The sequence below is a fragment of the Filicampus tigris genome, chromosome 14 (assembly GCF_054856515.1).
Source record: "Filicampus tigris isolate MCC_2025a chromosome 14, RoL_Ftig_1.0, whole genome shotgun sequence".
NCBI classification, from domain to species: Eukaryota; Metazoa; Chordata; class Actinopteri; order Syngnathiformes; family Syngnathidae; genus Filicampus; species Filicampus tigris.
The window spans coordinates 6,585,266-6,601,160 of NC_141230.1; the positions used below are offsets into that span (position 1 = coordinate 6,585,266).

General features: G+C 40.8%; 1 protein-coding gene across 2 annotated transcripts in view; it reads right to left on the minus strand.

Moving 5' to 3' along the window:
- The window catches only part of plcl1 (phospholipase C like 1), a 95,589-nt gene that overhangs the window by 17,950 nt on the left and 61,744 nt on the right, over positions 1-15,895 (minus strand). For both annotated transcript variants that reach the window (XM_086051606.1, XM_086051607.1), the window contains exons 2-7: positions 14,534-14,608; positions 11,234-11,521; positions 8,719-8,997; positions 5,403-5,794; positions 2,627-3,734; positions 1,859-2,035 (exon numbers count right to left, since the gene is read on the minus strand). In XM_086051606.1, the coding sequence (XP_085907732.1) occupies positions 1,859-2,035; positions 2,627-3,734; positions 5,403-5,794; positions 8,719-8,997; positions 11,234-11,521; positions 14,534-14,608 (2,319 nt within the window). The remainder of the gene's footprint in view (positions 1-1,858; positions 2,036-2,626; positions 3,735-5,402; positions 5,795-8,718; positions 8,998-11,233; positions 11,522-14,533; positions 14,609-15,895) is intronic.

A 15,895-nucleotide genomic window follows, 5' to 3' on the forward strand; every position in this document is an offset into this window, starting at 1 on the left:
ATGATTACATATAAAGTCTATGAAGTTCGCCTAGATATGTGCAAATCTGTGTTGGGCGGCACTGACGCGTTTGAGAGGATGCGAGTGGGGGCAAGCACATTTGCTGAAGTTGGTGAACTTGAATTGGAGGATACATTGCGTCATAACAGCCAATCTGCGTCAAGAATGTACTTGGGTCGTCTCACAATATTTACTATGTATATATGAATTTGAGGATTCAAATATAGTAAGATACTCTTCTGTATATTGGTTCAGTAAAAAACAAAACAAATATCTGCACATATTTTGTCCTTATTTAAAATGCATTTTTGTCATCCATCTGGTTAGGATGTGGGTGGTCATACTGTATGTGCCCCCTAGCCCTCAGTAGCGCTGATGAAAAATTGTTTAAGAGCCCCATCCATGGTGTAGGGTCCCTTTATTTTAGTTTTATTATGAAATGGTTCATATCTGGTTAATATCTCCTCATATTTAAAATTTGACTATACTGGCAACATTGTCAACAGCTCTACGTAAATATATTTTTGATGACAGTTTGTGCCTAGCACAGGTTAATTCATTTTTCATTATTTCCAATGGGAAAAATATGTATAAAATATAATCGTATATGATTTATTTCAGAGTCACTAAAGGCGTAGTGGTACATTTGCCTGATGTCGGTGCAGGCCGCGTCGGATCAGTTGCTACTCAGTGACGGTGTGAATGAGAGCATGGATGGTTGACTGACTCTGTACGTTTGTGCCATGGAGCTGATTGGCGCCCAGTACCGCCTGTCGCCAAAGCCAGCTGGGATAGGCTCCAGATCACCTGCGACCCTGAACAGGATGAGGGATAAATTGGATGGATGGATGGATGGATGGATGAGTGGATGGGTTCTTGTCTGTGGTTGGTTGTTTATGCTTTCAGCTTCGTGTTTCAAAATGTTAAGTGCAAGCAGAAAAGCATTTATTTAAGTTGGAATGATTGGAAACCACTCAGAAAACGCCACCTGTGGTTGTGTCTTGAAAATTTATCAAGTGGTACCATGGCAACACTTAAATTAAGGCAATGTGTGATTGCAGGTAATTTTCTCTGATGTACAAGACGCAAAGAGCAAAACAACAACGAAAAGTCCTCTTCGCATCTCTACAAATGGAATTTGGAGCTTGTATCTTAGGTTAAATATAAAGTAAACTAACTAAAGGTTATACAGTAATTTATGGTGTGTATAATTAACAGCAGAACTAGGAGTTATGACCTTACAGCCAGAGAGCTGAAATTACTGTCAACACTTACTTTCTAAAGTCAAACGCTGTTAGACCCACTGCACACCGAGCAGAGGCGGCCATATACGACTGAAGTGGACCATCGCACAAAAAAAAACATGATCGAAAAGAGTTTGGCCAACTGATATTCTGGTAATGATATTACTAATAATTTCATCGGTCAAAAAGACCAAAAGGGGAAGTCAACCAAACATATTTCAAGGATATGTTCTATGCAGGCCCACTAGTTGAAACAGGCCATTCTGATAAATATTGCGTTTGTGGAATAAGGGTTAGTTTTTATCCATCTCTGGGGGCGGCCATTTTGTCACTTCTGTCGACTGAAAATGGCATCACTGTTGCTCAGGGCTCAAGTAAGTGGGCCTGCAAAGAACATATTTTTGGGAAAAAAAATGTTTGGGTTGACTTCCGCTTTAAGGCGCCACACTAATAATTTGAGTTTTAATCATAAGACTTATATAAAATTCTGTTGACAACCCTAATTTCCTCTTGTCAGTTTTTAACTAGCCACTGTTCTTGCTTTTTTATCATATTCGTAAAATGCATTCAGACATAGCGCAGCGCATTTCATAGCAAGTATCACAAAGTCTTACTTGGAATTCAAAGGTCTCGTCAAAGAGGGGGTCATCCTGGTTCTGTAGAGCAGTGCGTGTGCGCTGTTCCGCGCAGTCTGCAGGTACTCCGTGTAGTTCCAGGACCACGTAGGGGTCAATGACCTCCCCCTTGGCGCCTGATCCCTGAGGTTTAGGCAGGTTGTGTGCACTAATCACCTGTGTGACAGAACAGGACATCAGTGGGAACCAGGGAGATGGTGCATTAGAAAATGCCATAGTTCCTCAAATAGTGGCTGCCCATAAAACAAACGCGGTGCCAAAATTAGTCACTACATGCCACTTAAGACAAATACCTCCCATCAAATACAATAGATGCCTCCCTCTTCCTTTCAGCAGACATAATTAACAGTTAAGGTCAATTGAATTCTGTTACTAAGCAAAACAGAAGCACCAACTGAAACATGAAGGAATGTTGCATGTTGTAAACAAATTTCCTGCACAGTATTAAAGTAAAGTAAGTCTTGTTGTGTGCATCCATTGTTATGTTCCAGGTAGCTAGTCCACTTAATTATTTTGCCTAGTATCCACTCATCCATTTTCCGTACAGCTTAACCTCATTAGGATCACCGATAGGCAACAGCTCGCCAGCCAACCACATGTAGAGAAAAAAAACATTTACACCCACATTCGCAAGGACAATCCCTTCACCCATCTGAAGTTGAGTAAATAAATGAAAAGTGACCGGCCACTACATAGGGAAATATGGAAATGAAGTTTTAAAAAATATACTGTATAATGGAAAGAAACCTTAATACGAAGAGTTTGAGGTGGTACGCCAGGCACGCAGCCATGTGTGTGGGCGCTGAAATATGACACTTCGTCCCTCATGACGGCAGGTCGCAGGACGTAACCGCACCCTCCATTTTGAGAGAAGCGGCCCTTGTGAAGGTCCAGCATGGCACCAGGGGTCTGTTGGTTTAAGGCCACGAGCTGAACGCCACCTTTCCAGTATCCCTGCGGGTTGGGGTTACTGGAGTCCAGGCGCACCGAGCTGGGCCGCACCCTCGTTAAAGTGCGCTTGGTGAACATGACAAGGTCCTCCGGACTCTCTGTGGTCAGCCGCCCGGCCTCCCCCTCGCCCAAGGAGCACAGCGTCCAATATGGCGTCTCGTTCGCCGAGGGAGTGCCGGGAGAGCCGGGACTGCTGGGCGGCGAGTGCTGCTTGCGAACGGCTCGTTGGGCGTAAAAGTGGCGGCTGTCCGTCCGAGCAATGGCCACCAGGTCCGAGAGTTCTTTGTGTAGGCGCAGCTTCCTCGGTTGAGAGGGTGGCGGGACCACCAAGACCACGCCCAGATCCTCCTCACCCGGGATGGTCATCCGCCGCCCGGCCAGAGGACCCCCTCCTCCGATCTCTTCTTCCTCCTCAGACACTTCCCCATCAGATCCTTCATGACCTGGAGGGAGCTTCTTGCCCACTATTAGGACACGCCCCTTCAATTGCTCGGGGGAGGGTAAGGTGGTGGCTCGCCCACCCAGGCTGACCGGTAGGGATTCCGGAGTGTAAAGCCGGGAGCCGAGTACTTTCTTCAGATGCTGTGCCATCGTACGCTGCTGGGCAGGCGAGCAGCGTTGGCACAAGTACACCAGCAGTGGGTACCGCGAGGTCAGGAAGGCGTACTTGTTGACCACCTCAAGCGCGGAGCGGATGGTGACGGGTGCGTGATGGTGGTAATGCTGATGATGGTGGCAAGGGATGTCTGGACCATAGTCAACCCCGAGTAGAGGCTCCCCCTCTGGGCCGTCAGTTACTCCGAGCTCCAGGCACCGGCAGCCAGACTGAAGGGCTTTGGTCAGCCCGCCAAGGTCTGCTCTGCCATGGACCTGATCCTCCAGTAGGTAGGACCGGTATGAGGTGCTGAGGAAATAGTCAGCAGAATTTGTGAATAACACTGGTCAACACATTTTTACTACATTTCTTTCATCAGGGATGCAAGTCAACTTTTCTGGAGGAGGTTTTTACGCTGTAAATTTGCCCTTGTTTTTCTTGAGCGTATTAGGTTTTCATAACAACAATAATAAACTCAACAAAAATATAAATGCAACACTTTTGTTTTTGCTCCCATTTTTTTACGAGATGAACTCAAAGGTCTAACACTTTTTCCACATACACAACATAGGAAGCAAGTTGTTTTCTCCCAAATAATTTGCTGGGTTGTTTTTACTTGTATTTTTAAGTTGGGGGATAATACAAGTGACAAATAGTTCTATAAACTCTTATTTCTTGGTTGAAAATGCAGGAAAGTTAATTTTCACATGAACAGAGCTTGGAATATTTTGTTGAATTGCCCAACTTATTTGTTTCCTTGAAATCTTGACTTCACTCAACTTTCCTTTTTTCTTTTTTTTTACAGTGTAACCTAAGTACGTCTCCAATCACAAGTTCATTTTAGAGCAAACGATTTAGTTTTTTTGGCCTTTTTGGATACACGTATTTCAAAAGTGCAGTGATTTAGGACAATAAGAATACAGTACAGTGAACCTCCCATACATTTATAGAATGCTATTTGCAAATCCACCTATGGTATTTTGAGGGGAAAAAAACAACAACTATCCTTCATTTCTCTGTTTGGTAAAAGAAATAATGGTAGTATCTTAGTGCCGAGGAGTTCCTTGATTGCTGAAGTGAGTTGAGGAGTTTCATTTGGACAAAAGTAGTGCCTTGTGGCATCTATGGGGTTGATACTCAGGGATTTATGTGATTTGCAGTAGAATTCGGGCCGTATCACTGTTGGCACAGGAAGTTGCAACTAAGCAGTAATGAGCAGACTCCAGAATTATAATATCCTCCAACATTATTTGTTATCAACAATAAGCCAGACTGTTTTATTGTTTTCAGTAATGAACTTCTTTTCGCATTTGCACAACAGTGAAAAATGTTCAATTTTGCTCAAATATTGCCCGTAATCATCAAAGGTTTTATGACAATGACATTTGATGTCGGAAGAGATTTCTCATATCAAAGTTGCGGTACAGAGTTGCTTTGTTTTCACAGTTGGTATTGCTACCTTTTTGTACAAGTGTGTGACAACTAGAAAATGTTTAAAAATCTCCAACGCCTTCACATTACAACATTTTATTAAGACGGTTTTGTTGTTTTAATATTTTTTACGCTTTTACGATAATTATAGTTAAAATACATTGTGTGTACGATTATGAATCATTGTGTGATGCTGACGTGTGTAAATTAAGAACAAAAAATGTAACAGCTTGGCATTAAACCTTCCTCGTCACTATTTTCTTCTTCTTACATTTTAAGGGGGGTCCACATATTTTTACACTTGAAAGACAGCTATTAATGCTAAAATGCTACGTAATAATGTATATTGCAAGTACAGTGAGGTTTGATGTTGGTTTTAACAATTCAAAGCGTTTACCTTCTTTTAGACTTGTGAAAAAAAATCATGTTAATGTTTGCGTTACGCCTTTGTCGGCATAATGGTTTTTACATCGAACTATTATCACAGTGGCTAATTTATTTCTCCATTATTCAAATGTTACTTAACATCTGTGCCGCATGGGGTACCTAATGTAGTAGTGTGAGAGTGGCATGCTCATGTCCTGGCACACCCCCTCATGCTCAGGATCCAGCAGCTGGCACTCGGGAGACTGCAGATAGCGAGCAAAGCCGTCCAGCCCCAGCAGCCCCTTCTCCTTGCCCTGTGCGGAGGGCTCATAGCGCCTCAGGAGCTCCAGGCAGCCCTCGGTGGTAGCCAAGGACAGTCCCTGCTCCGTCTCCAGGAAGAGGCGCAGGTCCTGAGGGTCCAGACATTCGCGGTCCTTGGCCAGCTGCACCATCAGGAAGTAGACGTCCGGCCGGGTGCACAGCTCGCAGTAGGCCTCTTGGAACTCCTCGCGCGTTACGTGGGAGGTCAGCTTCTCCTTGCTCCGCTGGATCTCCTTGAAGCGCAGACGGACCTGCAAGGGCAAATCGAAAGCTGAAGAGAGTCCTGTGGGTGAGATGAATGGTGACAAACTTTCCCAAACTCTTGAATCATCCATTCCATGAAGTCGGTCGATCTGATTAAATGTTGGGTTTTTTGTTTCACAGAGGAAATGAAAATGACCCAGATACATGGCGGCGTAATAATGTCGTCCCTATTACTCATCCTTTGTCCTACTCGCCCTCACTCTTTAATCTTGTTTCTTTTCTTTTTAACATTCTTTCTTATTACGTGCTCCTTGGGGGGGATAAATGATGTCGGCCTTTCTGACAGCAGAGGACACAAATGGATGAAGCAGACACAGAGTCACTGCCAATGATGAAAACCAGTAAATGAAGCAAAGACTCCGTTGGAAAATCTTTTTTCTTCTCATCAATGCAAATTCGTGTTCACCCTATAAAAGTCGGATTAGCATCTCCCCTCAATCTAATGTGAAAAGATGACCGCCTCCCTGAGGGATTACATAACATTTGCGAACAAAGCAGGCATATTGACCGACCTTGTTTGATTTTATAGAAGGGAATGGTTCAAACTCTTTCGCGATCGGCAAGCGTCGCATCTGAGCTTTACAAGATCCCGTACACCAGGGGTGTCCAAACTTTTTGCAAAGAGGGCCAGATTTGGTGAGGTGAAAATGTGGGACGCCGACCATTTAGCCTGACATTATCTTTTACTTGGGACGCCAATAAATCCAAGCACATTTTAGCAAACCAGTCTGTCTTTTGTTTTTGACTTTTTTAAATTAAAATTTCAAGACTCTTAAAATGTCTTTTGGTCCATTTGAAACATGGCATAGCACTGGCAATTAAATGTTCACTGAACTTTTAGCTTAAAAAAAAGAAATAAGTAACAATATTCACCAGTGCAAATTACATTTCAAACATGAATAACAACTGGTAATGAAATGTTCTCGTAACTTTTTAATTCAATAACAGGGAAATATGTAAAAAAAAAAAAAAATATATATATATATATATATATATATATATATATATATATATATATATATATTAGACCTATACATTATATTCACCAGTACAGGCCAGAGTTTAATTGAAAATAAATGTTCACTGAACTTTTAGATTTAAAAACAGGGAAATAAGTGACAGTCTCCTTGCAAATGAAGCAAACACAGTTGTTGTGTATTTCAGTACAAAAATAGACCGATTTCCACCTTTCCTTAAATTGTCGGCCCTCGCTGTCAATTTTCCTTTTTTATTCATTGTCGTCATTTTAGAAACTGTCCTGAAAGGGTCACACAGGGTTATGGAGTTGGACAAAGTGCTGCTGCTCTCTTGTGTCTCAATGCGAAATTGCATTTAAAGTGTATTTTATACGCTGGTCAACGGGGCTACGGGCCAGACGTTATTATTTTACGACAGAGGATAATAATTTGACCAAGCATTTGGCCCCTGGCCCGGACTTTGGACATGCCTGCCGTACACAGTATAATATCCCGCACATTTTACACAGAACCCAGCAAAGTCTAATGTTGTTTAACTTTCACGCAGCAACAAAGCATCCCATAATCTAATTCGATGAGAAACGCGTCAGTGTCTGGTGTGAGGTATGAGGTGTATCAGAAAAGCTCCAGGACTAGTGTCACAAAAGAACTATTTCAAACTCAAAGTTTTCCCCTTAGGTTTGGTGGGCCAGACAATCAGCCACATGTGAACACCTGTGACGTTTGCTTCGTTCAGTGCGCGAGAAGAGGTAAGAACTGAAATAGTGTTCAAGGATAAAGTGTTGGATTCGCAAGGATGAATAGGAATGGGAATAAATACAAAGCTTTGAAATCAATGCATAATCATTTTTAATGATTGTGATTTCATCAAAATCTTGATTATAAGGTTTTCCATAATCGCCCAGACCCAATACTTAATAGCCTCTTTCATAAAGACATCCTCCAAAGCGAGCACATCAAAAAAGGTGACCCCTGCCTTTTACAGAGAACCGCGCCAAGACGGATGTTGCATAACTGTTTCACACAACGGCACTGTATCTCTTAATCACTGTTCAACGCTCACATTTTTTGTGACGGTTAGAACTCTGTGTCTACGCCACAGCAGCTTTCTCTCAATCGAAAATAAAAAGTGCAGCTTTTCCGACAATCCGTTCGGAAAAAATATGTTCTCATAGATCAATGATGAGATCTAAAAAGCATTGACAGAAACAAGTTCATGCGTTTGTGGAGATCAAAGAACTTACAATTAGCGCTGTCGCAGAATTCAAGCGATGTTTTTTTTTTTTTGTAAAATACAGTTTTACAATATACAGGAAAGTCCAAATTTAGAGTTGCAAATTTTCAGTGTCGCACCTCACTTTGCCTCAACCTGCTGGGCAGCATGTGAGGTCCATTGAGAGAAATGCACCACAATGAAGAACAAAAACTCAACAGTTCTATGCTACGTTTGTATGTGTTGCTGCTCTGTTTATGTTGAAGTAGCAGTCAATTGAGCGTTTATAATTACTGTATCATTTAGGCTAGCCCCTCCTAGCCTGTCTACATGTTTCGCATCATATGTTAGCATTAAACTAGCAAACTTTCATTTGGGATAACTAAATTTTTTTTATGAACATTTTGGTGTCTAACTATCCAATGTTTATTTCAGTTTTACAGTCAACTGGGAAAAACAACAATCAGCTTGACGCAAGCACACACTTCCTCTTGGAGAACATTTTATATTTTTATACGGTCCCCATATGCAGTATCACGGAATGTAACCGTTGCGGGTGGCTTTGGAACGAATCCCCAGCGATGAACATGTGTTGACTGTATATTTTGATTGTCATGATTTGCTGTGATGTATCAACGATCATTATATGAGTCAATTAGTTTAAAAGACAATCACACAGCTTCCCCATTCTTTCATGTCATGGCAAATGTAATAGTCGCACCTTAGCCTCCTTGGTGCCAGGACAAAGTTGAACGATAGTCGTGACCGCCACGTCCTCGGACACGATGCCGTAACCATCTTCGTCGACTTGAGCAAACTCGGTTGCCAGCCACTCGCTCCTCATCTTGCTGCCCACGCTGCCCTCCACCGTTCCTCCTTCTCCCAGACCGCCACCTCCTCCGAGTCCTCCCCCAACAATCGAGGGGTGCGCCAACAGGTAGCGGAGGCCCGTCACCCAGATGTTGGCTACATCTGCTGAGAGTGCCACCAAATCGAGAGACTGTAGGGATGAAATTGTTTGGGGAAGAAACAACAACAATACTTGTTAATGATGAATGAAATGCAGTGGTAACAATCCTGATTGTACTTTCGCTTTTAGAGCCAATACATTTGTAATAATTTGTCCCGAAGTCCAAATTGGTGCCATTGTAAAACCTTTATTAACGGTACAGGCAATGTTTTAATTAACATTTTTATATTATACACGTGTAAGAAAGTCACTAGTCTAACATGATTAATTTGAACTCGCGCATATTCGCAGTTCAGCATTCACAAATGTACCTATTTGTAGATTTTTGGGTAATCTATTTTCCAATTATTCTCCAAATTCACAGTTTTTTGTGCTCATGTCAAAATGATTAAAGTATTCATTTGGCATTTGACATAAGCTAACACCATACAACATGCTGCTCATTTGATTGTTTTACATTTATGGCCTATATTAAAAAAAAGGCTTTTGCAATCAAATATCTACTGAGATTAATTAGAGCTGTCAGAAATAATCAATCAAATTAACCAACAACTATTGTAATAATCGAGCACCGGTAATCGTTTAGAGTAGGGCTCATATTCGTTACGGTTATTGCATTTTTACCGAGTACAGGCATGAAACGAGTATAGCTCGTCATTCTCCGTACTCGCGCTGAAGGAAAATCCTCATTGGGTAACTACTTATACGCAGCAACCGCCCATCCCTGGACAGACTGCCTGTTGCAAGAAGAGCCGTGCCTCACTCTTTGGCACACAGACAGTGACTGATGATATCTCTGTGCTTGCTTGGCTTGACTCTGGCTCATGTTGCTCGAATCAGTACTCCGTTTTCCTCTGCTCGCCTCTATTTCAGTTAGTGTGATATTTAAAGTTAGTTGGGAAACTTGTTTTATAACGTACGCTGCATTTGACAAGACAGAGATGTAAACAGCTCGTGTTGCGTCGGTCACTGCCAGTTTTTCGTTTTTTCCCTGTCTGCTTGCTTCTAATTGGCTGGTGATATAAAGTCAGTGGGAAAACTTGACTCGTAGTACTGAACTCGGTGCTTTTGAGAAAAATACAGTGAACAAGGCAGTCAGATTATTTCCCTGTTTGCCATCACTGGATGCCTGTATGAATCATGTAATTAAAAAAAGTCATTAAAAAAAGTCAGAGGTTCTTTTACTTGTGTGATCAAAAACGATTTGAATCTCAATTTTGAGGCTGTTCTGTACATAGTTTTTTAAATAAACAATAAACATAGCAACTTCTGATGAATCCATGTTAATTTCATACTTAAAATAATGTACAGATTTAAACCACCCCCATTTTTGGTTAAACCACCCCCACTTTCCGTTTATGCTCCACCCGTTCCAAATTCAAATATGGATACAGATTGTTTAGATGGGTCAACATTCCTAATTTACAGCTATCGTTTAACTGAAAATTATCCAGATTTCAACCTCTTATCAGTAATTATTCTCTGATTTCTGTATACCTTCAGACTGATTATCTTTTGTGTTTCATCAAAATAAGACAGTTGCAAATATCTGCTTTTACTTTGGAAAACAACGCCCGAACCAGCAACTGAATCAGTTTCAAAGAAGTTGTTAAATACAACCTCAATCCCTCTTGCGTGGTATTTCTTAATTGTTTGCTTTTTTTTTTACACAAAACAATACCAAATAAACAACGGTTAATGAACAGTATAGGAGAAAGTGGTTTTGTAATGCACTTAATGCACTTAAAACTAAAATTGTATACAATTATTCCATTAATCAATGGAATAATCAATAGAATAACTGATTCTATAAATATATGATAGTGACAGCCCTTTCGTAATTATGACGCATTCCAATTTACGTGTACAGTAAATTCGGGATACACTGCAGGCTTTGAAACGGAACTCCAAAGTTAACCAGTAGTTGTCATTGAGTCATTTAGCTAAACAAAAAAAAAAACGCTAGCCTACTACTATACCACAGCACGCAGTCCATTTCACCAAAGAGCACATCTGTGTCACTAATCCAAGAAAATCAATTAATTAGCAGTCCCTCATGTGAACTGTTACTCTGAATTCTCACGAAGACTATTTTTTAATCAACTCAGCTGTTTAGCGATCGACATTCAAACTGCGATAGGAGAAAAGAAGTCTAAAATCACCATTCCAGCCCTTTGCCCAGTTTTTTTTCAATCACTATGCCTTGGTTAAAAGACATGTAAGGGATTGTTTACTACTGGCGCCATCGGAGCACACAGAGTTTTACCTGGTAGTCTTCCCCATGTATGACAGAGAATGCGGCCTCCTCAGCCAGTTGTTCAGAGAGGGGTCCGTTATGCAGGAAGGTCTCGGTGCTCTTGCCGGTTCGCACCTCTCGGATGCTGGACACATCCAGGCGGGCCCGCTCCCCGTCCTTCTTGGACGGCTCCCAGCGCAAGCAGCTCAGGTCGGCCTCCAGCGTGTAGAAGCGACAGTAGATCCTGGAGTTGGGGCGCACCTTCTTCAGCTCACATCCGCCCTGCATGAAGGCCAGGCAGTCGGCTGCGCTGTTGACCTGTGGAGGAAAACCAATGTGTTTCACTAGGAACGTTTACAAATGTAGGTGGATTTTCGTCCGTCTGTGTAATCATCACTAATCTGGTCAAGTCCTAACGGACCTCTCAGTCCATCATTGACGGACGCAATTTTCCTGACAAGAGACGGAAACGCGACCCAGACTGCATTGATTGTATATGTTAAAGCAGGTGGTGGAATGCACCAAAGAGAGAATCAAGAGTTGGCTCAGGCTGACTAATTAATGAGCTCAGCTAAGAAGTAATAAAGTAGCTTTGAATACAGAGACAGTTTTTCAGAGAAGTTCTTATGAGTTACATTTTACATTTCTCATTTTATTTGTTATAGTTTGCAGGCCCACACTCCAGTTGAGAACGTGGCAGCAATGTACCACAAGTTGTTTGCTAACCGCAGAAAAAGAAAAAGAAGAAAAAGTGATACGGGATTCTGGTTAAGGTAAGCAAAACTTTAAAGTAAAAAATGTAAGGTTAAAGCGGCATTCAGGCTCCCACTTAACAATTCAATAGATTGGCAAATAAGTAAAGTGTCGCACCATATGTCAGTGTAAAGCCGTTTGAGCTGACACATTACATAGTGCACCTTTACCAATTTTAATCACATCAGTTCAGATAATGGATGGATGGATGAATTTTTCATCTGTTGGAGCTTTTTTTTTTCCAGACTGACGGACCTTTGATGTTTACTGATGGAAGCGTAGTTGAAATATCATGATGGACTGACGACAGACATTTACAGTTTGGTACGGCTTGAAAAATAGACCGATTGACGGATGACGGACGGGTACCCATGCTGCTGGCAAATGACGGATGACAAATGAGGGACCGGCAAACTTTAGTAAAATGCCCACCACTGGTTTTATCACATGATCAACACCATGTACAGAACAGTATAGTTAGAAATCTATTAGCTATCGATTATTAAATTTTCACTCAATGTACTCACACTAGATACCATGTTTATGTACTAGTTAATATATTTCAGTTTGTAGAAGCTTTTTAAATCAACTTCTATTGGTAATGTTAAAATATACTGGTAATTATTATTGTCACCCACGTGGTTCTCAGAAAACAGGGTCCGCCTAGGGCTGTGATTGGTGACCAAGTTCATGAGTCAAGATTTTTTTTTTCACTTTAAAATTCATAATCCAGATTTGACTATTTCCAACATTGCATATAAAATGCATCGATAAAATAAATAACTTTCCAAGATTTGTGCTGTTGTTTAAGTGTGAATCCATTTTGAGCAGTGAATTACAGCCATCGTGGCCATTTCCAGTTTGTGACATGCCGGCACACCAGAGCCCTTTAGACCCTTAAAATGCATCAGTATCAAAAACAGTTGTTACCAATAAACTGTCAGAATGGAAATCCAACACAATACAGTTTCATCGAGTTCCATGCTGTGCATAATGTGACAATATATTACGGTTGTTGGGAAAAAATATCGTATCGCGATGTATCGTAATACTATTTATGCCGATACCAAGTATCGATATGTTGATGAAGTATCAATACTTTCACTACCTTATGTTATGTTTTGCATGTTCTATAACATACTTTTGGAACATTTGAGGTCCTTAAAGTAGAGCTTTGTGAATGGAGTTTTATTTATTGCACTCCTGTGTATCAGGAACAGTTACTGGAACAGTTTATGCACTTTTCAATTGTGACACTTGAATAAATTTCAAATGGCACTTAAGTTCAAATTTTGGAAACACATGCCTCAGTTTTTTTTTTAATATATATATTTTTATAATATTTGAGTATCGCAATACGTATCAGATCGCAACCCAAGTATCGGGATCCATATCGGATTGGGACAAAAGTGTATCATCCCAGCCCGAGTTGTTATGTTGAGTCCACGAGGTACTTCTGACGATTTACAGCTGTGCTTAACCTTATGCTTACTCTGGAACTACTTTGGAAAGTAGAGTGGAGGTTCAATGGTGGTACTTTAAAATTCATTGTTAACATGTTCAAATAACTATTTTGTTCATTCAGCGGCAACTGAGTACTTTACACGTCGACCGTACAATAAAATACATGGATAATTTTTTTCATGCTATTTTCACGTCCTTATTTTTTGTTGTGTATTCTTGAGTCAGCAGAATTTGAAAGGGGCTCAGTTCAGCTGCAGGCACTATTTTGCGAAGCAACAGCTAATAAGTTGTTGTGTCCACAAAATCCCGGAATGTAATTGTTTCCGTCTGTTTACTATTCAGAGGTAATTTTGTACGTATTATTGGTCATTTGTATTTAAAGTTTTTCTGTCTTTGTATGAAGTGAAGCTATTCAAGTGTAGAAATAATTAATTTTAAACCTATTTGGTACTAGCGTCCGCTGATAGTGTAGTGGTACACACGCCTGAGTTGTGTGCGGGCAGCGTGGGATCGATTCCCGCTCAGTGACAGTGTCTATGTGTGCCCTGCGACTGGCTGGCGACCAGTTCGGGGTGTAGTCTGCCTTTGCCCATTGACGGCTGGGATAGGCTCCAGCAACTCCCCGCGACCCTATATAGGATAAGCGGCTTGGAAGATGACATGACATTTGGTACTTGAGTGCTCATGTTTAGTGTCCATGTAACAACCGAGTAGACCATGTCATCAACAACAATCTCCTGCGAACAAAGGGCTGAGTGAACTATATTTATTCATAGCACACTGCAGAAAGGGTTGATTTAAAGCATATATATTTTTTAACACATTCCTGGACCATGTTTTTTGAGAACCACCCATCTATGAATTTTCAAAGGCACTGTTTTACAAAAACAAAATAATAAAGAACTTCATTATGTCTTGCTGGATATGCCAAATAAAATTTCAGTGGTCGGATTTTATTCTCAAAGAAGCCCAGTGAAAAGGTGAATTCCATTTAAAATTCATCATTCCTATTCAACATCAGGGGTTTCATGAAATAAAAAGATTCCACATTAAAGCACTCAACTATGTCGCATGGTATCGACTTGTTTTTATCAAAGGTGCGGTAAAATGTACCTTCTTCTCTGAGGGCATGCTGCTGAATGACACAGTCTTCTTTCTTCCTCCGCCCACCTTCTGCACCGAAGGATCCTGGAAAAACGAAAAGCCTGACAGTCAAAACGTGTGTGCGTATGTTAGAAGTAAAGTACGCAATGCAGACAAAAGCCCAGTTTACATCGAGCAGTTTCATTTTGGTACAATATGCAATTTTTATATTACTATTGTCAAAAATAATGAAGAGTACTAAAATGACCACTTTTGGTCACATCACCAATAGCATCAATAAGATGTTTATATGTCTAACAGTGGTAGACTTAACCTCTTTTATAACTAAGACAGTTAAGAACAAGCTTTTTCTATTAACAATTAACTACAATTGTCTGACCGTTCTTGTCAAAAGAGACTCGAATGCACAACGCCAGTCACAGAAGATCCACATTGCTGTTCTGGCTGAGAATCCAATCAAGCCAAGGGAAACGGGAAATGGGAACAGAAGCAGGAAGGAGAAACAGACCATAACAAAAGCAGTAGCGCGCTAAACATCATCCATTAATCATCGACATGACTACTGGCGATCATCTAAGACCATCATGAAGAGAAAACACCTGAGACAAGTTTTTTTTTAAACATTATTTTTTCTGGGTTTTTGGTGGTATGTTTGGTTCTTACTCAAAGGGCTCATCAAAAGAGTTTTGAATTGTTTTGTTTTTGGTTTTTTTCCCATTGTACAGTTGTTTTTTGTTGGGCTTTTTTTTGTTTTTTTGGGGGGGGGGGCTTTTACTAAAATTGTACAAAAATTACTTGGAGACCGCTGGATTATTTTTTTGCTTGGAACGTTACTTATGTACTTTATGGTGATGTAATGGGAGAAAAACACATTTTCATGTGTTAAGGACTAAAATTACACTTGATCTGTACAGTTAAAATAGGGTTGATGTTGCGTCATTGACAATGGCACAGATTATTTTCATTTCCATTATTTCCTCTAGACCAATATTTGATTCCCTGTCACGCTCAGCACAAACCGTACAATAATGACAAACAGACAGGTCACAGACCAAGAATAACAGTCACTGTGTTGAAAATGCACATAGAGGGGGCGGAGCTTTGTTTTGACCAGGCAGGAAGTACAGTTTTCTTTTCGTCTATTAATAAAGCAAACATGTGCTGAGTGATGAAGATTGACAAAGTGCGTGTTTGTGTTGGCTTTCACTCATTAATCCCAATTTCTAAATTTAGTCTTTTGTTTTCCCTCCATCTTCTTTCCACATACACATCCTTATTTAGTTGCTGGCTGCAGGCTTTACTCAAAGTAAGATGATAGATTTAACGCCGGAACCTTTATTCATCTCCTCCGTAAGAAAGAATGCTTACTTT